General features: G+C 43.7%; 1 protein-coding gene across 1 annotated transcript in view; it reads left to right on the forward strand.

Annotated features, from left to right (window-relative positions):
• LOC143784436 (dynein axonemal heavy chain 11-like) overlaps positions 1–18,988 on the forward strand; it is a 248,080-nt gene that overhangs the window by 114,783 nt on the left and 114,309 nt on the right. Inside the window, exons 22-23 of the mRNA XM_077272673.1 lie at positions 654–887; positions 2,379–2,525. Of these exons, the coding sequence (XP_077128788.1) occupies positions 654–887; positions 2,379–2,525 (381 nt within the window). The remainder of the gene's footprint in view (positions 1–653; positions 888–2,378; positions 2,526–18,988) is intronic.

Genomic DNA, 18,988 nt, shown 5'->3' on the forward strand with positions numbered 1-18,988 from the left:
ACGCATAAGTGTGCAAAATTGCATATAAACTGAAGCAGAAATGTCTCATTGACTGTAGTTTTTTTTTCCATTTTGTGTCTTTTTTTTTTACCGGAACTAAAAATATATGCTGCGTTTTTTTGTTCTGGTCAAAAAACGGACTGAAAGCATTTAGTAGAATAGCAGTAAGTAGGGACCTGATGGATGGCAACAGCACTACAAGCTCAGACTACGCACATTGATGGATGTCTGTTACCACTGAGACGCATAGGTCTGTATAGAAGCTTTTCACAAAAAGGTAAAAAAAAAAAAATGTTAGGATTATTTGCAAAGTCACTTAGCTTTTCATTTAAGATGCTTTAGAACTTGCAAAAAAAAATGGTCATGAATGTGGATATACCGTAGCTTTTAAAATTCTAATTTTCGTTAACGAGACAATGTCCAATATCCTGCATTAAATGCAAAAAATACTACTACCTGCAGGCGTTTAGCTTTAGGGAAATTCTGCATTCAGATAAATGTGTCAAGATGAAATTGTAGAATGTTTTGCTGCTGCATACAGGTAATACCAACGATAAGATGCACATGTCTCTTGAGCATTGCCAACCCGTATAGCGTTTTTCATCAGATACAAATGGTGATTTATTCACGATCATCATCTATTGCTATTTCAGGCTCAAGTGAAAAATTCCATCAGCCAGTTTATAACATTTGCACATACAAGTGTGAATGAAGTCAGTGTAAAATACCAGCAGAATGAAAAGCATTATAACTACACAACGCCAAAGAGTTTCCTGGAACTGATTAAACTGTACTGGAATCTTCTGAGAAAGCAGAGAAATGAGCTTGTTCAGAAAATGGAACGACTAGAAAATGGATTACAGAAGCTGCAAACAACCGCATTTCAGGTGAGGGACGATGACTTTAAGGAGGTTTGATGTTTTCCTGTGCTTTACTCCCCCAGTCCAGCGCCGAGTCTCTGCTGTTTCAGTCACGTTGCCAAATTTGCAGTCAATCAGTGACCTCGAGAACTGTGAGCGGACACAAGATGTAGACTAGGGCATAAATCACTGAACTCATTAATTGTGTGCAACGCCACCTTTCATTTATAATAAGCTCTGGAGGCGGATTCTCGGGGAGATCTATGTCCGGCCCATAGATCTTAACAGCTCATTTACATATTAAGAAAAATGTGAATTTCCCTGGAATAAGACATCGGATCGCAGACATCAAAGTGTCATTTTATTCAGCTTTCTATTACCTACATGCCCATACAGATGGCTTAGTAGGGTTGATCCTACTGACAGACTCCTTTTAATGTTTAATTCTCTCCTTTTTACATTGTTCATCTTATAATTTAGCTTCTACATCACCTTGAGAGAATCAAAGATATATATATATATATATATATATATATATGTATATATAGTGTAGCTGTGAATCCAGCCCAGAGGTGAAAGAAAACACTTGCTGGCACTGTCTGCGTGTGTCTCTTTGCCTTTCTCTCCCTCTCTCCCTCCCTTTTTCTGTCTCTTTCTCTATCCTCACTCCTACTTATCCCCACCTCTCAAACCATAATAAAGGAGTCCTAAGGCGATCTCAGGAAGACCAGAAACCTCCCGTGGAACAGATTTCTCCATACACTTCAAAAGGCAGCTGAAGTCTAATCCTTCAGTGATCTGGCAGTCCGTCTTGTCTTGAGCAAGACAGATTTCTACTGTATTTTTAATTGAATGATAAGCTGCATGGGAAGAAGAAATGGCCTTTAAGTAAATAAGGGGCATATTTACTTTATCCGTTATATTACAAAATTTCCTACATTCACTTGTACTTTGGAATAATGCAGTTTGTTGAAAGAACAGTGACTATTTAAGGACCAGAACTGGTCTTCCAGAGTGAGAGCCGCTGATAATTAATATGCCCTGTTATGTCCCAACCATCATCCAAGTGAGACAACCCCTTTAATTACAATAATCGAATACGGTTCTATGACCTTTTCTAACAAGTTTTAATACACTTACTTGGGATTCTTTGGTTTTCCATTCAACGTAAAATTTCACTTTTTGAAAACAATTATAATTTGCATACTGATATTATATATTGTTATATTTGCCCTGCTGGAAAGTTAATAGATTTTTTTTTTACAGGTATCATTACAATATAGCGATATTACTGCATTTATCCACATAATTAACCAACCAGCTCATTTTTACTGCCTTCAAGCCAGTATTTTGATAAACAGAGAGACGTAATTACATAACCTCTAGAGGAACAAAGTAATTATACGCGTTGACAATGACGCCCTCGGCAGCATTTATTCTTTAAGCTAACTGATTTTAATATAATTGAAAATATCGTCTTAAAACTTAATTAACCAGGTCTCTGTTGTATTCACGCAGGTGGAGGATTTGAAGTCTAAACTTGCCATACAAGAGGTAGAACTTCACCAGAGGAACAATGATACCGAAGCCTTGATTGACAAAATTGGACAGCAGACAGAAAAATTAAGTCAAGAAAAATCAGTTGCAGATGATGAGGAACGAAAGGTACAGTGTTAACAGGATCTATTGATATTTCTTTCTGGGGCTCTGTTATCCACCAGAATGAGTGGCATGTACCATCAGGCATTCAATGCTACAGCTTAGCATGTGTTTCATTGAAAGAAAACAAAAAATAGGACCGGGGCATATGTTGGTATAAGTCAGATGCATAGGTGCGCATTCACACTGTGGCCATTTGACAGAACATAAGATAAAAACAAAATGAGCAAATACCCTGTAGTAAGTAAATAAATAGTAATAGTACTGCATGTAAATAACATAGAGCACTTAGTTAACACTATTTTGATCAATAAAGCGTAAACTCCATCCTACCGCGACAAGGTGTACCCAATCAGGACGGTACCTAACTCCTGCAGTTCACCTCGCTATGTAGGTGCAGGACCTGGGTAAGTAATGGAAGAGAAGAACAGAGCCTAAGGAAGGAATCAAGTCAGTAGAGGACAGAGCCGTGCTGTGGTGCCAGGACAGGTCCGAAGGTGAAATGCAATGTTTATTGTTTATCCCCTCTATTGATTATGCTCAGAGGTCTGGAGAGACCTTAGAACATAATAAATTGTTTTTTAACAACAATTTATTTCAAGTTAAATACATTTACATTAATTGATGCATCTAGTTCTGCTACATCTAGATGGCAGGTTGCATTGTTGCATGATGCCATTATACAGCCTGACATCCAGCAGAGACACCGAGCTACATGTGGTTGCTCAGCTCAGTGCCTCGAGGTGATGTGCTAAAGTTGAGTGTTCATATCCAATTAACTTCTTTGACCTCACTGATGTCACCGCAAGCGCGAAAAGGTTCATTGGAGTTCAGAGCCAATTAACTCAGTTAAACTCAATAACAACAGCGCTAGCGCTGAACTCCAATGACCTTTCTGACATCACTGCGCGCTTGAGAACTTTCTTTTACAGGGGACATTGGCTTCAGTGCGTTGGATGTAAAGTCTAAGTGTTTTTTTATTAATGTAGAGTCCATAAAGGAGTCTGTGTCATTTCTTCAAATAAAGGACTTTATTCTGGATGCTATTTTTTCGACAATTTGATGGGGGCGTCTTATAGACGCCTCTCCATTACTAACTACTAGGTTTGATGTCACCTGATAATACAAAGCTGCCATCAACACCAATACTGTAATCCCATTTGCCACCGCACCAGGGCAAGTGGGAAGAGTGAGGTTAAGTGCCAGATTTAGTACATCTTATGGATGCGCAATTTCTCGGGCCTCTGAGAGCTGATGTTTTTAGTCTAGGATGGTGCCAACATCCAATATCAGCCCTCAGCTGTCTGTTTAGCCTTTGCTGGTTACTAATTATAGGGGGACCCTATGTCATTTTTTGGGAGGATCCCCCTCATTTATTAACCAGTAAAGGCTTAGTACAAAGCTGTGAGCTAATATTAATAGCCTGGGAAGCTCCATGGGTATTACCTCCTTCTCAGGCTATAAACATCTGCCTCCAGCTGTCCACTTTCCCTCTGCTGATTAATAAAATGTCGGGGGATACTAGGCCTTTTTTTCCCCGAAAGGAATTTATTTACTTAAAAAGTCATACAAAGACACACACCTGTACTTTGTATCTCCTCCACCTCATTTTAGACTGTAAGCTCTCACGAGCAGGGTCGTCTTATTTTGCTTTAATTATTGTATTGTTAATGTTGTTACTTATGACTGTTGTGTTTTAAACTGTAAAGCGCTGTGGAATATGTTGGCGCTATATAAATAAAGATTATTATTATTAAGACATGTACAGTAAACTACACACACAAAGCACTGATTATATATATCTCACTCACGTATTTTTATATACATATAAAAAGCTCTATATAAAAGCTCATGTTAAAATTGCATTGCAATTGGATAGCATTCGCACAGAAATTGGATGTAAATTGAATGCTAGGTGCTAAAAATCGGATTGTACAAGCATGAAAATCGCATCACACTCGTCCGACTTTTCTAGACCGAAATCGGACCGTTGTTTTCACGGTGAAGGGTAAAAACCCTAAGGCCGGGGTCACACTTGTGAGTGCAATGGAGAAACTCACGCTAGTCTCTCGCCTCAAGACCCGGCACTGCCGCCGGCACTCGGGACCGGAGCGTTCAGCTGCATAGAAATACATGGAGCCGCACGCTCCGGTCCCGAGTGCAGTGTCGGGTATTGAGGCGAGAGACTCGCATTGCACTCGCAAGTGTGACCCCGGCCTAAGTGTTATTATTTTAATCGGGGGAAACATAGGGATTCAGAAAGGGTTGTTTGTGTAGTGCACATATTGGGTATTTGAGGCAAATTTTTCTACATCAAAAACTGCTGGCAGGAAAAACGTTGGGTAAAATAAGCTTGGTTTTTACTTAGTTTTACATGCATTTTTAATGTGTTTTTTATTTATATTTTCCCCATTCATTTGCATGGGTGAAAAACGCTGCAAAAAGACTGAAAAAATTGACATGGTGCAGATTTGATGGTTCAAATCTGCAAGGAAAAGGTAAGCAGCTGGTGCATAAGATTTCAGAAATCTCATTCACTTTGCTGAAACATTAAAGAGCAGTCATTTATACTCTTGAAAACACACATAAAGAATGCAGGAAAACGCAGTGTGTGAACGAGCCCTAACCCAGATTATTCTTAGTCCAGCCGTGCTATGAGGGTGCTTTCACACCGCGCTTTGTACGTTTGTTTGTCTTTGTGTCCGACTGTCCACCTCCTGTAGGCAAATCATGCACATCAGATCACACGTTGACTCTGTCTGCATCATTATAGTTTATGGCCCCGTCAGCGTATACGCCTGAATCCCGTTTTGCGGGGGAAGGTTGGACATAAGCCCCAACGGGACCGCTGAACATGGCGAAGTACGCAGTGAATGGGCTCTTACTGTTTCAATGCCAAATGGTTTGTTTCAAAATGTTTCAATTAAAATTACCGATAAAATTTAAAGTAAAGGTTAGTAAATACCTGCTTGTTAGTTTTAGGCATATTTTTTTGTTCTTCATAAAGTCCTGGATATATCCTTTTATGTGCCGTATAAAACACGCAGATATAAAAAAAAAAAGGGCTTTTCTCACCCTTCCTGGGTCCAGTGCTGAGTGTCCGCTACTACTCCTGGTGTCGGCTTTTGTCTCCAGCGTCACGTTAACGCCAGTGACTGAGCTCAGCATCCCTGCCTGAGTTGAAGGCATGAGCTGCTGAGCTCAGTCATTGTCTGCAGTGCTGTGGAAAATAACACACATAGGAGCAGTGGTGGAGACTCAGCGCTGGACCCATGGAAGGTGACTAAAGCATAGTGTGGAAACCAGAACATCCATTTAATTTATTGTAACTTATATATAGCTGAAAAAATGATAGTTTGTGATGAGTAACTAGACTGATATTTGTCTACACCTTATCGTTATAGATGTGCCGCTATATATACTGTATAAAATGAATATAAAGATGGCAGCACCGCAGGTATTAGTGCAAAGCCCTCTGGCCACTGACCCTTTATATATGTATATGTTAGCACCAAAGCCTTCACAGTGCTTAGCAAAACATGGAAATCTTGAGCTATGAAATGAGCTTGAGGCATTTACAATCTTTTTCATGGTTCTGTCTAACAGCTTATTCCCCAGAGATACGGCGTGATGGACAAGCTTAGTTAGACATACGTGAAGCATCCTGCCAAATTGAAGCCCTGAGGGTCCTATAAGCAGGGGTCCCTGAAGAGCAGCCTTGTTTGTAGTGTGATTTTCCGGGTAATCTATCATCAGATCATTGCTTTGTATGAGCTCAGTGCCACCGCTGACAGCATCACATAGATCCTTTCCGTCCTCCTTATAACATAGCTCTTTATTTTGTACTTATTCAGGTCATTGCTATGAAAAACCTATAAGACAGCATTTACACACTGCGGTTACATCCCGCTTGTGTATTTTAATGTCGAGATGAAATATTCAAAGCTTGTCTTCATTTTCTGCTTGATTTGACATCTTCTCTATTGAGTTTTGGGATGTGAACACTCTCAGTGGGTGATGTTGCTATTGTGATGACAGTCTCATCAATGAATACATGTGTTCATGAACAATCACACCCTTGAGTTCATATTTTTCGAATCAAAATATGTGGGTGCAAAGTGGACATCTATTAGGAAATCACCAAAGAATCAAAACCCCATGGGTAGAAGGCAGTGTCGGTTTGGGTTGGCAAAGGCCCACCCATCTTCAGCTATGTGTAAAAATAACCGGACCCTAGAACAAAAATTTACTTTTGTTTCTATGTAATATGAATTTGGCTACCATGTTTAGTGAATGATTAGATTATTCACAATATGCAGAACAAGGTATCAAGTGTAACAGCACTGCTCATTAGCATTCAATCACAGGGGCCTACCAGAGATTTCTCCTCTTCCCCGTGGGCCAGTCCGAGCTTGGTAGGAGGGCTCTAGTAGGGTCTCCATAGTACAGAGCAATTGTTTTATGAAGTCTCAATTCCACTCAACTCACACCGTCCACCACATGCCTCCCAGTCTGATCACCGTCATCCCCAATTGGCAAATCCTTTTAAGGGCTCATTCAGACATATGAGAAAAATAGACCAATTATTCTAATCAGACTTTGATTAGAGCGTGAAACAAGAACCTTCGGCACTCAATAAGAACAATTATACAAAAGCAAAAACGGAACACAGGTGTACGCAGATATGCTTCTGCTGCAACGTTTTGGCAATATAATGCCTTTGTCAAGCCAAATCTGTGATAGGAAGGTCTTAGATGTAGGAATCTACTGGGCGGGTCTGCCTGCTTGGTGTGTTGTGAATTAGACTTTTTGGCTCCCTCTTGTGGTCACTAGTGGTATGACTCTGGGATTGTCTTTTTTCTGTTTGGCACTCACCTGGGTCGTTTGTCCAGGGGTGTCGCTATATTAACTTCCTGGATCCTTAGTCCAGTGCCTGGCATCGTTGTAATCAGATCCTTCTGTTGCTCCTGTGCTGGTCCTGGCTCTTGCAAAATTAAGCTAAGTCTTGCTTCTTTGTTTTTTGAGTTACTTGCTTTGCTACTATTTTTGTCCAGCTTGTACTAAATGTGATTTCTGACCTTGCTGGAAGCTCTAGGGGGCTGGTGTTCTCCCCCCGGCCGTTAGACGGTTCGGGTGTTCTTGAATATCCAGCGTGGATATTTTAATAGGGTTTTTGCTGACCATATAAGTCATCTTACTATATTCTGCTATTAGCTAGTGGGCCTCTCTTTGCTAAATACCTAGCTCATTCTTATGTTTGTCTTTTCCTCTTACCTCACCGTTATTATTTGTTGGGGGCTTGTATCCAACTTTTGGGGTCTTTTCTCTGGAGGCAAGAAAGGTCTTTCTTTTCCCTTCTAGGGTTAGTTAGTTCTCCGGCTGGCGCGAGACGTCTAGAACCAACGTAGGCACGTTCCCCGGCTGCTTCTATTTGTGGTGCTAGGATTAGATATATGGTCAGCCCAGTTACCACTGCCCTATGAGCTGGTTTTTTGTGTTTGCAGACGTGGTATTTATTCCTGAGACCCTCTGCCATTGGGGTCATAACAGTATGCCAGGCCTACATTGAATGTTTAATGCATTGCAGAAGTGGGATATAAGAAAGGAAATTCTGAATTTTTTTTTTTTTTTTCCTCTCTTCCTCCCCTTTACCTCTGAGTGGCTTGAGCTTGCTGCAGACATAAATGTCCAGACCTTGATTACAAGTGTGGACCAGCTTGCTGCTCGTGTGCAAAGCATACAAGATTTTGTTACCAGTAGTCCTATGTCTGAACCTAAAATACCTATTCCTGAACTGTTTTCTGGAGACCGATTTAAGTTTAGGAATTTCAGGGATAATTGTAAATTGTTTCTATCCCTGAGACCCCGTTCATCTGGAGACTCAGTTCAGCAAGTTAAAATTGTTATCTCTTTTTTACGGGGCGACCCTCAGGATTGGGCCTTCTCGCTAGTGCCAGGAGATCCGGCATTGGCAAATATTTATGCGTTTTTTCTGGCGCTCGGATTGCTTTACGAGGAACCCAATCTTGAGGTTCAGGCAGAAAAAGCCTTGCTGGCTATTTCTCAGGGCCAGGATGAAGCTGAAGTGTATTGGCAAAAATTTCGGAAATGGTCCGTGCTTACTCAGTGGAATGAGTGTGCTCTGGCCGCAAACTTCAGAAATGGCCTTTCTGAAGCCATTAAGAATGTGATGGTGGGTTTCTCCATTCCTACAAGTCTGAATGATTCCATGGCGCTGGCTATTCAAATTGACCGGCGTTTGCGGGAGCGCAAAACCGCTAATCCTCTGGTGGTGTTGTCTAAACAAACACCTGATTTGATGCAATGTGATAGAATTCAGACCAGAAATGAGCGGAAAAATCATAGACGTCAGAATGGGTTGTGTTTTTACTGTGGTGATTCTACACATGTTATATCAGCATGCTCTAAATGCCTAACAAGGGTTGTTAGTCCTGTCGCCATTGGTAATTTGCAACCTAAATTTATTTTGTCTGTGACTTTAATTTGCTCATTGTCCTCCTACCCTGTTATGGCGTTTGTGGATTCAGGTGCTGCCCTGAGTCTTATGGATCTGTCGTTTGCCAAGCGCTGTGGTTTTGTTCTTGAGCCGTTGGTTAATCCTATCCCTCTGAGGGGTATTGATGCTATGCCATTGGCGGAAAATAAACCGCAGTTTTGGACACAGGTAACCATGTGCATGATTCCTGAACATCGGGAGGTGATTCGTTTTCTTGTTCTGCATAAAATGCATGATTTGGTTGTTTTGGGTCTGCCATGGTTACAGACTCATAATCCAGTCTTGGATTGGAAGGCAATGTCTGTGTCAAGTTGGGGCTGTCAGGGTATTCATGGTGATTCCCCGCCGGTGTCTATTGCTTCCTCTACTCCTTCGGAAGTTCCTGAGTATTTGTCTGATTATCAGGATGTGTTCAGCGAGTCCAGGTCCAGTGTTCTGCCTCCTCATAGGGACTGTGACTGTGCCATAGATTTGATTCCAGGTAGCAAATTTCCTAAGGGAAGACTATTTAATCTGTCTGTACCTGAGCATACTGCAATGCGTTCGTATATCAAGGAATCTCTGGAGAAGGGGCATATCCGTCCTTCCTCTTCCCCTCTTGGTGCGGGATTCTTTTTTGTGGCCAAGAAGGACGGATCTTTGAGACCTTGTATTGACTATCGGCTTTTGAATAAAATCACTGTTAAATTTCAGTATCCTTTGCCTCTGTTGTCAGACTTGTTTGCCCGAATTAAAGGTGCCAAGTGGTTCACCAAGATAGATCTTCGTGGTGCGTACAACCTTGTGCGCATTAAGCGAGGAGATGAATGGAAAACCGCGTTTAATACGCCCGAAGGTCATTTTGAGTACTTGGTGATGCCTTTTGGACTCTCTAATGCTCCTTCAGTGTTTCAGTCCTTTATGCATGATATTTTCCGGAAGTATCTGGATAAATTTATGATCGTTTATCTGGATGATATTCTGTTTTTTTCTGATGACTGGGACTCGCATGTAGAGCAGGTCAGGATGGTGTTTCAGGTTTTGCGTGAGAATGCTTTATTTGTTAAGGGCTCAAAGTGTCTCTTTGGAGTACAGAAGGTTCCCTTTTTGGGGTTTATTTTTTCCCCTTCTGCGGTGGAGATGGACCCATTCAAGGTCCGTGCTATTCATGATTGGACTCAACCCACGTCAGTTAAGAGTCTTCAGAAGTTCTTGGGTTTTGCTAACTTCTACCGTCGTTTTATTGCTAATTTTTCTAGCATTGCTAAACCTTTGACGGATATGACCAAGAAAGGTTCTGATGTTGCTAACTGGGCTCCTGCAGCCATGGAGGCTTTCCAGGAGTTGAAGCGCCGGTTTACTTCGGCGCCTGTTTTGTGCCAGCCTGATGTCTCACTTCCCTTTCAGGTTGAAGTGGATGCTTCTGAGATTGGGGCAGGGGCCGTTTTGTCGCAGAGAGGCCCTGGTTGCTCTGTGATGAGACCTTGTGCCTTTTTCTCGAGGAAGTTTTCGCCTGCTGAGCGGAATTATGATGTTGGCAATCGGGAGTTGTTGGCCATGAAGTGGGCATTTGAGGAGTGGCGTCATTGGCTCGAGGGTGCTAAGCATCGTGTGGTGGTCTTGACTGATCACAAAAATTTGATGTATCTCGAGTCTGCTAAACGCCTGAATCCTAGACAGGCCCGCTGGTCATTGTTTTTCTCCCGTTTTGACTTTGTGGTCTTATATTTACCAGGTTCAAAGAATGTGAAGGCTGATGCTCTTTCAAGGAGCTTTGTGCCTGACTCTCCGGGAGTCGCAGAACCAGTTGGTATTCTTAAAGAGGGAATTATCTTGTCAGCCATTTCTCCGGATTTGCGACGTGTGTTGCAGAGATTTCAGGCTGGTAGACCTGACTCTTGTCCACCTGACAGACTGTTTGTTCCTGATAAGTGGACCAGCAGAGTCATTTCCGAGGTTCATTCCTCGGTGTTGGCAGGGCATCCGGGAATTTTTGGCACCAGAGATCTGGTGGCTAGGTCCTTTTGGTGGCCTTCCTTGTCACGGGATGTGCGGTCGTTTGTGCAGTCCTGTGGGACTTGTGCTCGAGCTAAGCCTTGCTGTTCGCGTGCCAGCGGGTTGCTCTTGCCCTTGCCTGTCCCGAAGAGGCCTTGGACACACATTTCCATGGATTTCATTTCAGATCTCCCGGTGTCTCAGGGCATGTCTGTCATCTGGGTGGTATGTGATCGCTTTTCTAAGATGGTCCATTTGGTACCTTTGCCTAAGCTGCCTTCCTCTTCCGATCTGGTTCCTGTGTTCTTTCAGAATGTGGTTCGTTTACACGGCATTCCTGAGAATATTGTGTCTGACAGAGGATCCCAGTTTGTTTCCAGGTTCTGGCGATCCTTTTGTGCTAGGATGGGCATTGAGTTGTCGTTTTCGTCTGCCTTTCATCCTCAGACTAATGGACAAACGGAGCGAACTAATCAGACTCTGGAGGCTTATTTGAGGTGTTTTGTTTCTGCGGATCAGGATGATTGGGTGACCTTCTTGCCGTTGGCTGAGTTTGCCCTTAATAATCGGGCTAGTTCCGCTACATTGGTTTCGCCATTTTTCTGCAACTCTGGTTTCCATCCTCATTTTTCCTCGGGACATGTGGAGCCTTCTGACTGTCCTGGGGTAGATTCTGTGGTGGATAGGTTGCAGCAGATCTGGAATCATGTGGTGGACAACTTAAAGTTGTCACAAGAGAAGGCTCAGCGTTTTGCCAACCGCCGCCGCGGTGTGGGTCCCCGACTTCGTGTTGGGGATTTGGTATGGCTGTCTTCTCGATTTGTTCCTATGAAGGTCTCCTCTCCTAAATTTAAGCCTCGCTTCATCGGTCCTTACAAGATATTGGAAATCCTTAATCCTGTGTCCTTTCGCTTGGATCTTCCTGTGTCGTTTGCCATTCACAACGTGTTCCATAGGTCTTTGTTGCGGCGGTACGTTGTACCTGTGGTTCCTTCTGTTGAGCCTCCTGCTCCGGTGTTGGTTGAGGGCGAGTTGGAGTACGTGGTGGAGAAGATCTTGGATTCTCGTCTCTCCAGGCGGAGGCTTCAGTATCTGGTCAAGTGGAAGGGCTATGGTCAGGAGGATAATTCCTGGGTGGTTGCCTCTGATGTGCATGCGGCCGATTTGGTTTGTGCCTTTCACGCTGCTCATCCTGGTCGCCTTGGTGGTCTTGGTGAGGGTTCGGTGACCCCTCCTTAAGGGGGGGGTACTGTTGTGAATTAGACTTTTTGGCTCCCTCTTGTGGTCACTAGTGGTATGACTCTGGGATTGTCTTTTTTCTGTTTGGCACTCACCTGGGTCGTTTGTCCAGGGGTGTCGCTATATTAACTTCCTGGATCCTTAGTCCAGTGCCTGGCATCTGTCATGATCTCCATGGCCAGAGAACTAGCATAAGCCTCTATAGGAACAAGCTCTTGGAAGATGTAACTGTACTGACCATGAACTAAACCTACCGCATCATCTAGAAGTAGCCAGGTAGCATGTCCTACTTTTTATCCCTATATGCCCAGCGCCGGCCGGAGAACTAAATAATGCTAGCAGAGGGAAATATAAGACCTGACTCACCTCTAGAGAAATGCCCAAAAGGAGACAGACGCCCCCCACATATATTGGCGGTGATATGAGATGAAACAACAAACGCAGCAGGAAAATAGTTTTAGCAAATTTGAGGTCCGCTTTCTAGATAGCAGAAGACAGAAAGCATACTTTCATGGTCAGTAGAAAACCCTAACAAAACACATCCAGAAATTACTTTAGGACTCTGGCATTAACTCATAATACCAGAGTGGCAATTCCTGATCAACAAGAGCTTTCCAGACACAGTAACGAAACTGCAGCTGTGAACTGGAACCAAAATACAAAAACAAAACATGGACGAATGTCCAACTTATCTAGTAGATGTCTGGGAGCAGGAACAAGCACAGAGAGGCTTCTGATAACATTGATGACCGGCAAGCATCTAACAGAGAAGCCAGGTTATATAGCGACACCCAGATCTAATCAGAACAGGTGAACAGGGAAGATGATGTCACAAGTTCAATTCCACCAGTAGCCACCGGGGGAGCCCAGAATCCAAATTCACAACAGTACCCCCCCCTCAAGGAGGGGGCACCGAACCCTCACCAGAACCACCAGGGCGATCAGGATGGGCCCTATGAAAGGCACGAACCAGATCAGAGGCATGAACATCAGATGCAGTGACCCAAGAATTATCCTCCTGGCCGTATCCCTTCCACTTGACCAGATACTGGAGTCTCCGTCTGGAAACACGGGAGTCTAGGATTTTTTCCACAACGTACTCCAACTCACCCTCAACCAACACCGGAGCAGGAGGCTCAACGGAAGGCACAACCGGTGCCTCATACCTGCGCAATAACGACCGATGAAAAACGTTATGAATAGAAAAGGATGCAGGGAGGTCCAAACGGAAGGAAACAGGGTTAAGAATCTCCAATATTTTATACGGACCGATGAACCGAGGCTTAAACTTAGGAGATGAGACCCTCATAGGGACAAAACGAGAAGACAACCACACCAAATCTCCAACACAAAGCCGAGGACCAACACGACGGTGACGGTTGGCAAAAAGCTGAGTCTTCTCCTGGGACAACTTTAAATTGTCCATCACCTGCCCCCAGATATGATGCAATCTCTCCACCACCGCATCCACTCCAGGACAATCCGAGGATTCCATCTGACCGGAGGAAAATCGAGGATGGAACCCCGAATTACAGAAAAACGGGGAAACCAAGGTGGCAGAGCTGGCCCGATTATTGAGGGCGAACTCCGCCAATGGCAAAAAAGCAACCCAATCATCCTGGTCAGCAGACACAAAACACCTCAGATATGTCTCCAGGGTCTGATTAGTCCGCTCGGTCTGGCCATTAGTCTGAGGGTGAAAAGCAGACGAAAAAGACAAATCTATGCCCATCCTAGCACAAAATGCCCGCCAAAATCTAGACACAAATTGGGTTCCTCTGTCAGAAACGATATTCTCAGGAATACCATGCAAACGAACAACATTTTGAAAAAACAGGGGCACCAACTCGGAAGAAGAAGGCAATTTGGGCAGGGGAACCAAATGAACCATCTTAGAAAAACGGTCACACACCACCCAGATGACAGACATCTTCTGAGAAACAGGCAGATCTGAAATAAAATCCATCGAGATGTGTGTCCAAGGCCTCTTAGGAATAGGCAAGGGCAACAATAATCCACTAGCCCGAGAACAACAAGGCTTGGCCCGAGCACAAACGTCACAAGACTGCACAAAGCCTCGCACATCTCGTGACAGGGAAGGCCACCAGAAGGATCTTGCCACCAAATCCCTGGTACCAAAAATTCCAGGATGACCTGCCAACGCAGAAGAATGCACCTCAGAGATGACTTTACTGGTCCAATCATCAGGAACAAACAGCCTATCAGGCGGACAACGATCCGGTCTATCCGCCTGAAACTCCTGCAAGGCCCGCCGCAGGTCTGGAGAAACAGCTGACAAGATAACTCCCTCCTTAAGAATACCTGTGGGGTCAGAGTTGCCAGGTGAATCAGGCTCAAAACTCCTAGAAAGGGCATCCGCCTTAACATTCTTAGAACCTGGTAGGTACGATACCACAAAATTAAACCGAGAAAAAAATAATGACCAGCGCGCCTGTCTAGGATTCAGGCGCCTGGCGGTCTCAAGATAAATCAAATTTTTGTGGTCAGTCAATACCACCACCTGATGTCTGGCCCCCTCGAGCCAATGGCGCCACTCCTCAAACGCCCACTTCATGGCCAAAAGCTCCCGATTCCCAACATCATAATTCCGCTCAGCGGGCGAAAATTTACGGGAAAAGAAGGCACAAGGCCTCATCACGGCGCAGTCAGAACTTTTCTGCGACAACACTGCCCCAGCTCCGATCTCAGAAGCGTCGACCTCAACCTGAAAAGGAAGAGTCACATCAGGCTGACGCAACACAGGGGCAGAAGAAAAACGGCGCTTAAGCTCCCGAAAGGCCTCCACAGCATCAGGGGACCAATTAGCAACATCAGCACCCTGTCTAGTCAAATCGGTCAATGGCTTAACGACATCCGAAAAACCAGAAATAAATCGACGATAAAAGTTGGCAAAGCCCAAAAATTTCTGAAGACTTTTAAGAGAAGAGGGCTGCGTCCAATCACAAATAGCTTGAACCTTGACAGGATCCATCTCAATGGAAGAGGGAGAAAAAATATATCCCAAAAAGGAAATTCTCTGAACCCCAAAAACGCACTTAGAACCCTTGACACACAGAGAATTAGACCGCAAAACCTGAAAAACCCTCTTAACTTGCCGGACATGAGAGTCCCAGTCATCCGAAAAAATCAGAATATCATCCAGATACACTATCATAAATTTATCCAAAAAATCGCGGAAAATATCATGCATAAAGGACTGGAAGACTGAAGGGGCATTAGAAAGACCAAAAGGCATCACCAAATACTCAAAGTGGCCCTCGGGCGTATTAAATGCGGTTTTCCACTCATCCCCCTGCCTGATCCGCACCAAATTATACGCCCCACGGAGATCAATCTTAGAGAACCACTTGGCCCCCTTTATGCGAGCAAACAAATCAGTCAGCAACGGCAATGGGTATTGATATTTAACCGTGATTTTATTCAAAAGCCGATAATCAATACATGGTCTCAAAGAGCCGTCTTTTTTTGACACAAAGAAAAAACCGGCTCCTAAGGGAGATGACGATGGACGAATATGTCCCTTTTCCAAGGACTCCTTTATATATTCTCGCATAGCAGTATGTTCAGGCACAGACAGATTAAATAAACGACCCTTTGGGTATTTACTACCCGGAATTAAATCTATAGCACAATCGCACTCACGGTGCGGAGGTAGTGAACCCAGCTTGGGTTCTTCAAAGACGTCACGATAATCAGACAGGAACTCAGGGATTTCAGAGGGAATAGATGATGAAATGGACACCAAAGGTACGTCCCCATGAGTCCCCTTACATCCCCAGCTCAACACAGACATAGCTCTCCAGTCAAGGACTGGGTTGTGAGACTGCAGCCATGGCAATCCCAGCACCAAATCCTCATGTAGATTATACAGCACTAGAAAACGAATAGTCTCCTGGTGATCCGGATTAATACACATAGTCACTTGTGTCCAGTATTGTGGTTTATTATTAGCCAATGGGGTGGAGTCAATCCCCTTCAGAGGAATAAGAGTTTCCAAAGGCTCTAAATCATACCCACAACGATTGGCAAAGGACCAATCCATAAGACTCAAAGCGGCGCCAGAGTCGATATAGGCGTCAGTAGTAATAGATGACAAAGAGCAAATCAGGGTCACAGACAAAATAAATTTAGACTGTAAAGTGCCAATGGAAACGGATTTATCAAGCTTTTTAGTACGCTTAGAGCACGCTGATATAACATGAGTAGAATCCCCACAATAGAAACACAACCCATTTTTCCGTCTAAAATTCTGCCGCTCGCTTCTGGACAGAATTCTATCACACTGCATGCTTTCTGGCGTCTTCTCAGTGGACACCGCCAGATGGTGCACAGGTTTGCGCTCCCGCAGACGCCTATCGATCTGAATGGCCATTGTCATGGACTCATTCAGACTTGCAGGCACAGGGAACCCCACCATAACATCCTTAATGGCATCAGAGAGACCCTCTCTGAAAGTAGCCGCCAAGGCACACTCATTCCACTGAGTAAGCACAGACCATTTACGGAATCTTTGGCAGTAAATTTCAGCTTCATCTTGCCCCTGCGATAGGGACATCAAAGTTTTTTCTGCCTGAAGTTCCAAATGAGGTTCCTCATACAGCAAGCCCAAGGCCAAAAAAAACGCATCCACATTGCGCAACGCAGGATCCCCTGGTGCCAATGCAAAAGCCCAGTCTTGAGGGTCGCCGCGGAGCAAGGAAATCACAATCCCAACCTGCTGTGCAGAATCTCCAGCAGAACGAGATTTCAGGGACAAAAATAGCTTACAATTATTTCTAAAATTCTGAAAGCTAGATCTATTCCCTGAGAAGAATTCCGGCAAAGGAATTCTCGGCTCAGATACCGGAGCATGAATAATAAAATCTTGCAAATTTTGTACTTTCGTGGTGAGATTATTCAAACCTGCAGTTACACTCTGAAGATCCATTATTAACAGGTGAACACAAAGCCATTCAAAGATTATAAGGAGAGAGAAAAAAAAAGAAAGACTGCAGCATAGACAGACTGGCAAGTGATCCAATTAAGAGCACAGAAGGAAAAAAAAAAAAAAAACTCTCAGCAGACTTCTTATTTCTCTCCTTTCTCAGCCAAGGATTTTAACCCTTTAGTGGGCCGGTCAAACTGTCATGATCTCCATGGCCAGAGAACTAGCATAAGCCTCTATAGGAACAAGCTCTTGGAAGATGTAACTGTACTGACCATGAACTAAACCTACCGCATCATCTAGAAGTAGCCAGGTAGCATGTCCTACTTTTTATCCCTATATGCCCAGCGCCGGCCGGAGAACTAAATAATGCTAGCAGAGGGAAATATAAGACCTGACTCACCTCTAGAGAAATGCCCAAAAGGAGACAGACGCCCCCCACATATATTGGCGGTGATATGAGATGAAACAACAAACGCAGCAGGAAAATAGTTTTAGCAAATTTGAGGTCCGCTTTCTAGATAGCAGAAGACAGAAAGCATACTTTCATGGTCAGTAGAAAACCCTAACAAAACACATCCAGAAATTACTTTAGGACTCTGGCATTAACTCATAATACCAGAGTGGCAATTCCTGATCAACAAGAGCTTTCCAGACACAGTAACGAAACTGCAGCTGTGAACTGGAACCAAAATACAAAAACAAAACATGGACGAATGTCCAACTTATCTAGTAGATGTCTGGGAGCAGGAACAAGCACAGAGAGGCTTCTGATAACATTGATGACCGGCAAGCATCTAACAGAGAAGCCAGGTTATATAGCGACACCCAGATCTAATCAGAACAGGTGAACAGGGAAGATGATGTCACAAGTTCAATTCCACCAGTAGCCACCGGGGGAGCCCAGAATCCAAATTCACAACAGGCATCGTTGTAATCAGATCCTTCTGTTGCTCCTGTCTGCTGGTACTGGCTCTTGCAAAATTAAGCTAAGTCTTGCTTCTTTGTTTTTTGAGTTACTTGCTTTGCTACTATTTTTGTCCAGCTTGTACTAAATGTGATTTCTGACCTTGCTGGAAGCTCTAGGGGGCTGGTGTTCTCCCCCCGGCCGTTAGACGGTTCGGGGGTTCTTGAATATCCAGCGTGGATATTTTAATAGGGTTTTTGCTGACCATATAAGTCATCTTGCTATATTCTGCTATTAGCTAGTGGGCCTCTCTTTGCTAAATACCTAGCTCATTCTTATGTTTGTCTTTTCCTCTTACCTCACCGTTATTATTTGTTGGGGGCTTGTATCCAACTTTTGGGGTCTTTTCTCTGGAGGCAAGAAAGGTCTTTCTTTTCCCTTCTAGGGTTAGTTAGTTCTCCGGCTGGCGCGAGACGTCTAGAACCAACGTAGGCACGTTCCCCGGCTGCTTCTATTTGTGGTGCTAGGATTAGATATATGGTCAGCCCAGTTACCACTGCCCTATGAGCTGGTTTTTTGTGTTTGCAGACTTGGTATTTATTCCTGAGACCCTCTGCCATTGGGGTCATAACAGTGGTGTGGATGCATCGGTATGGCGGCGGGCTGCCGGTGTCTATGAACGCTGTGCATCCTCTCCCCTCTGTACCAGTCTGTCATTGTAAATTTTTTTACTGTTAACGATATCTATAACCCTGTACGTAACCCCTTTTCCATTGAATTAATGGTGCTATATAAATAAATAATAATAATGACAATAATCTTTAGAGCGTGGTCTGAGAGTCATACGTTTTTTTCATATGTGCAGAAATTAAAAAAATAAAGTTTCT

This window comes from Ranitomeya variabilis, chromosome 7 (assembly GCF_051348905.1).
Source record: "Ranitomeya variabilis isolate aRanVar5 chromosome 7, aRanVar5.hap1, whole genome shotgun sequence".
NCBI classification, from domain to species: Eukaryota; Metazoa; Chordata; class Amphibia; order Anura; family Dendrobatidae; genus Ranitomeya; species Ranitomeya variabilis.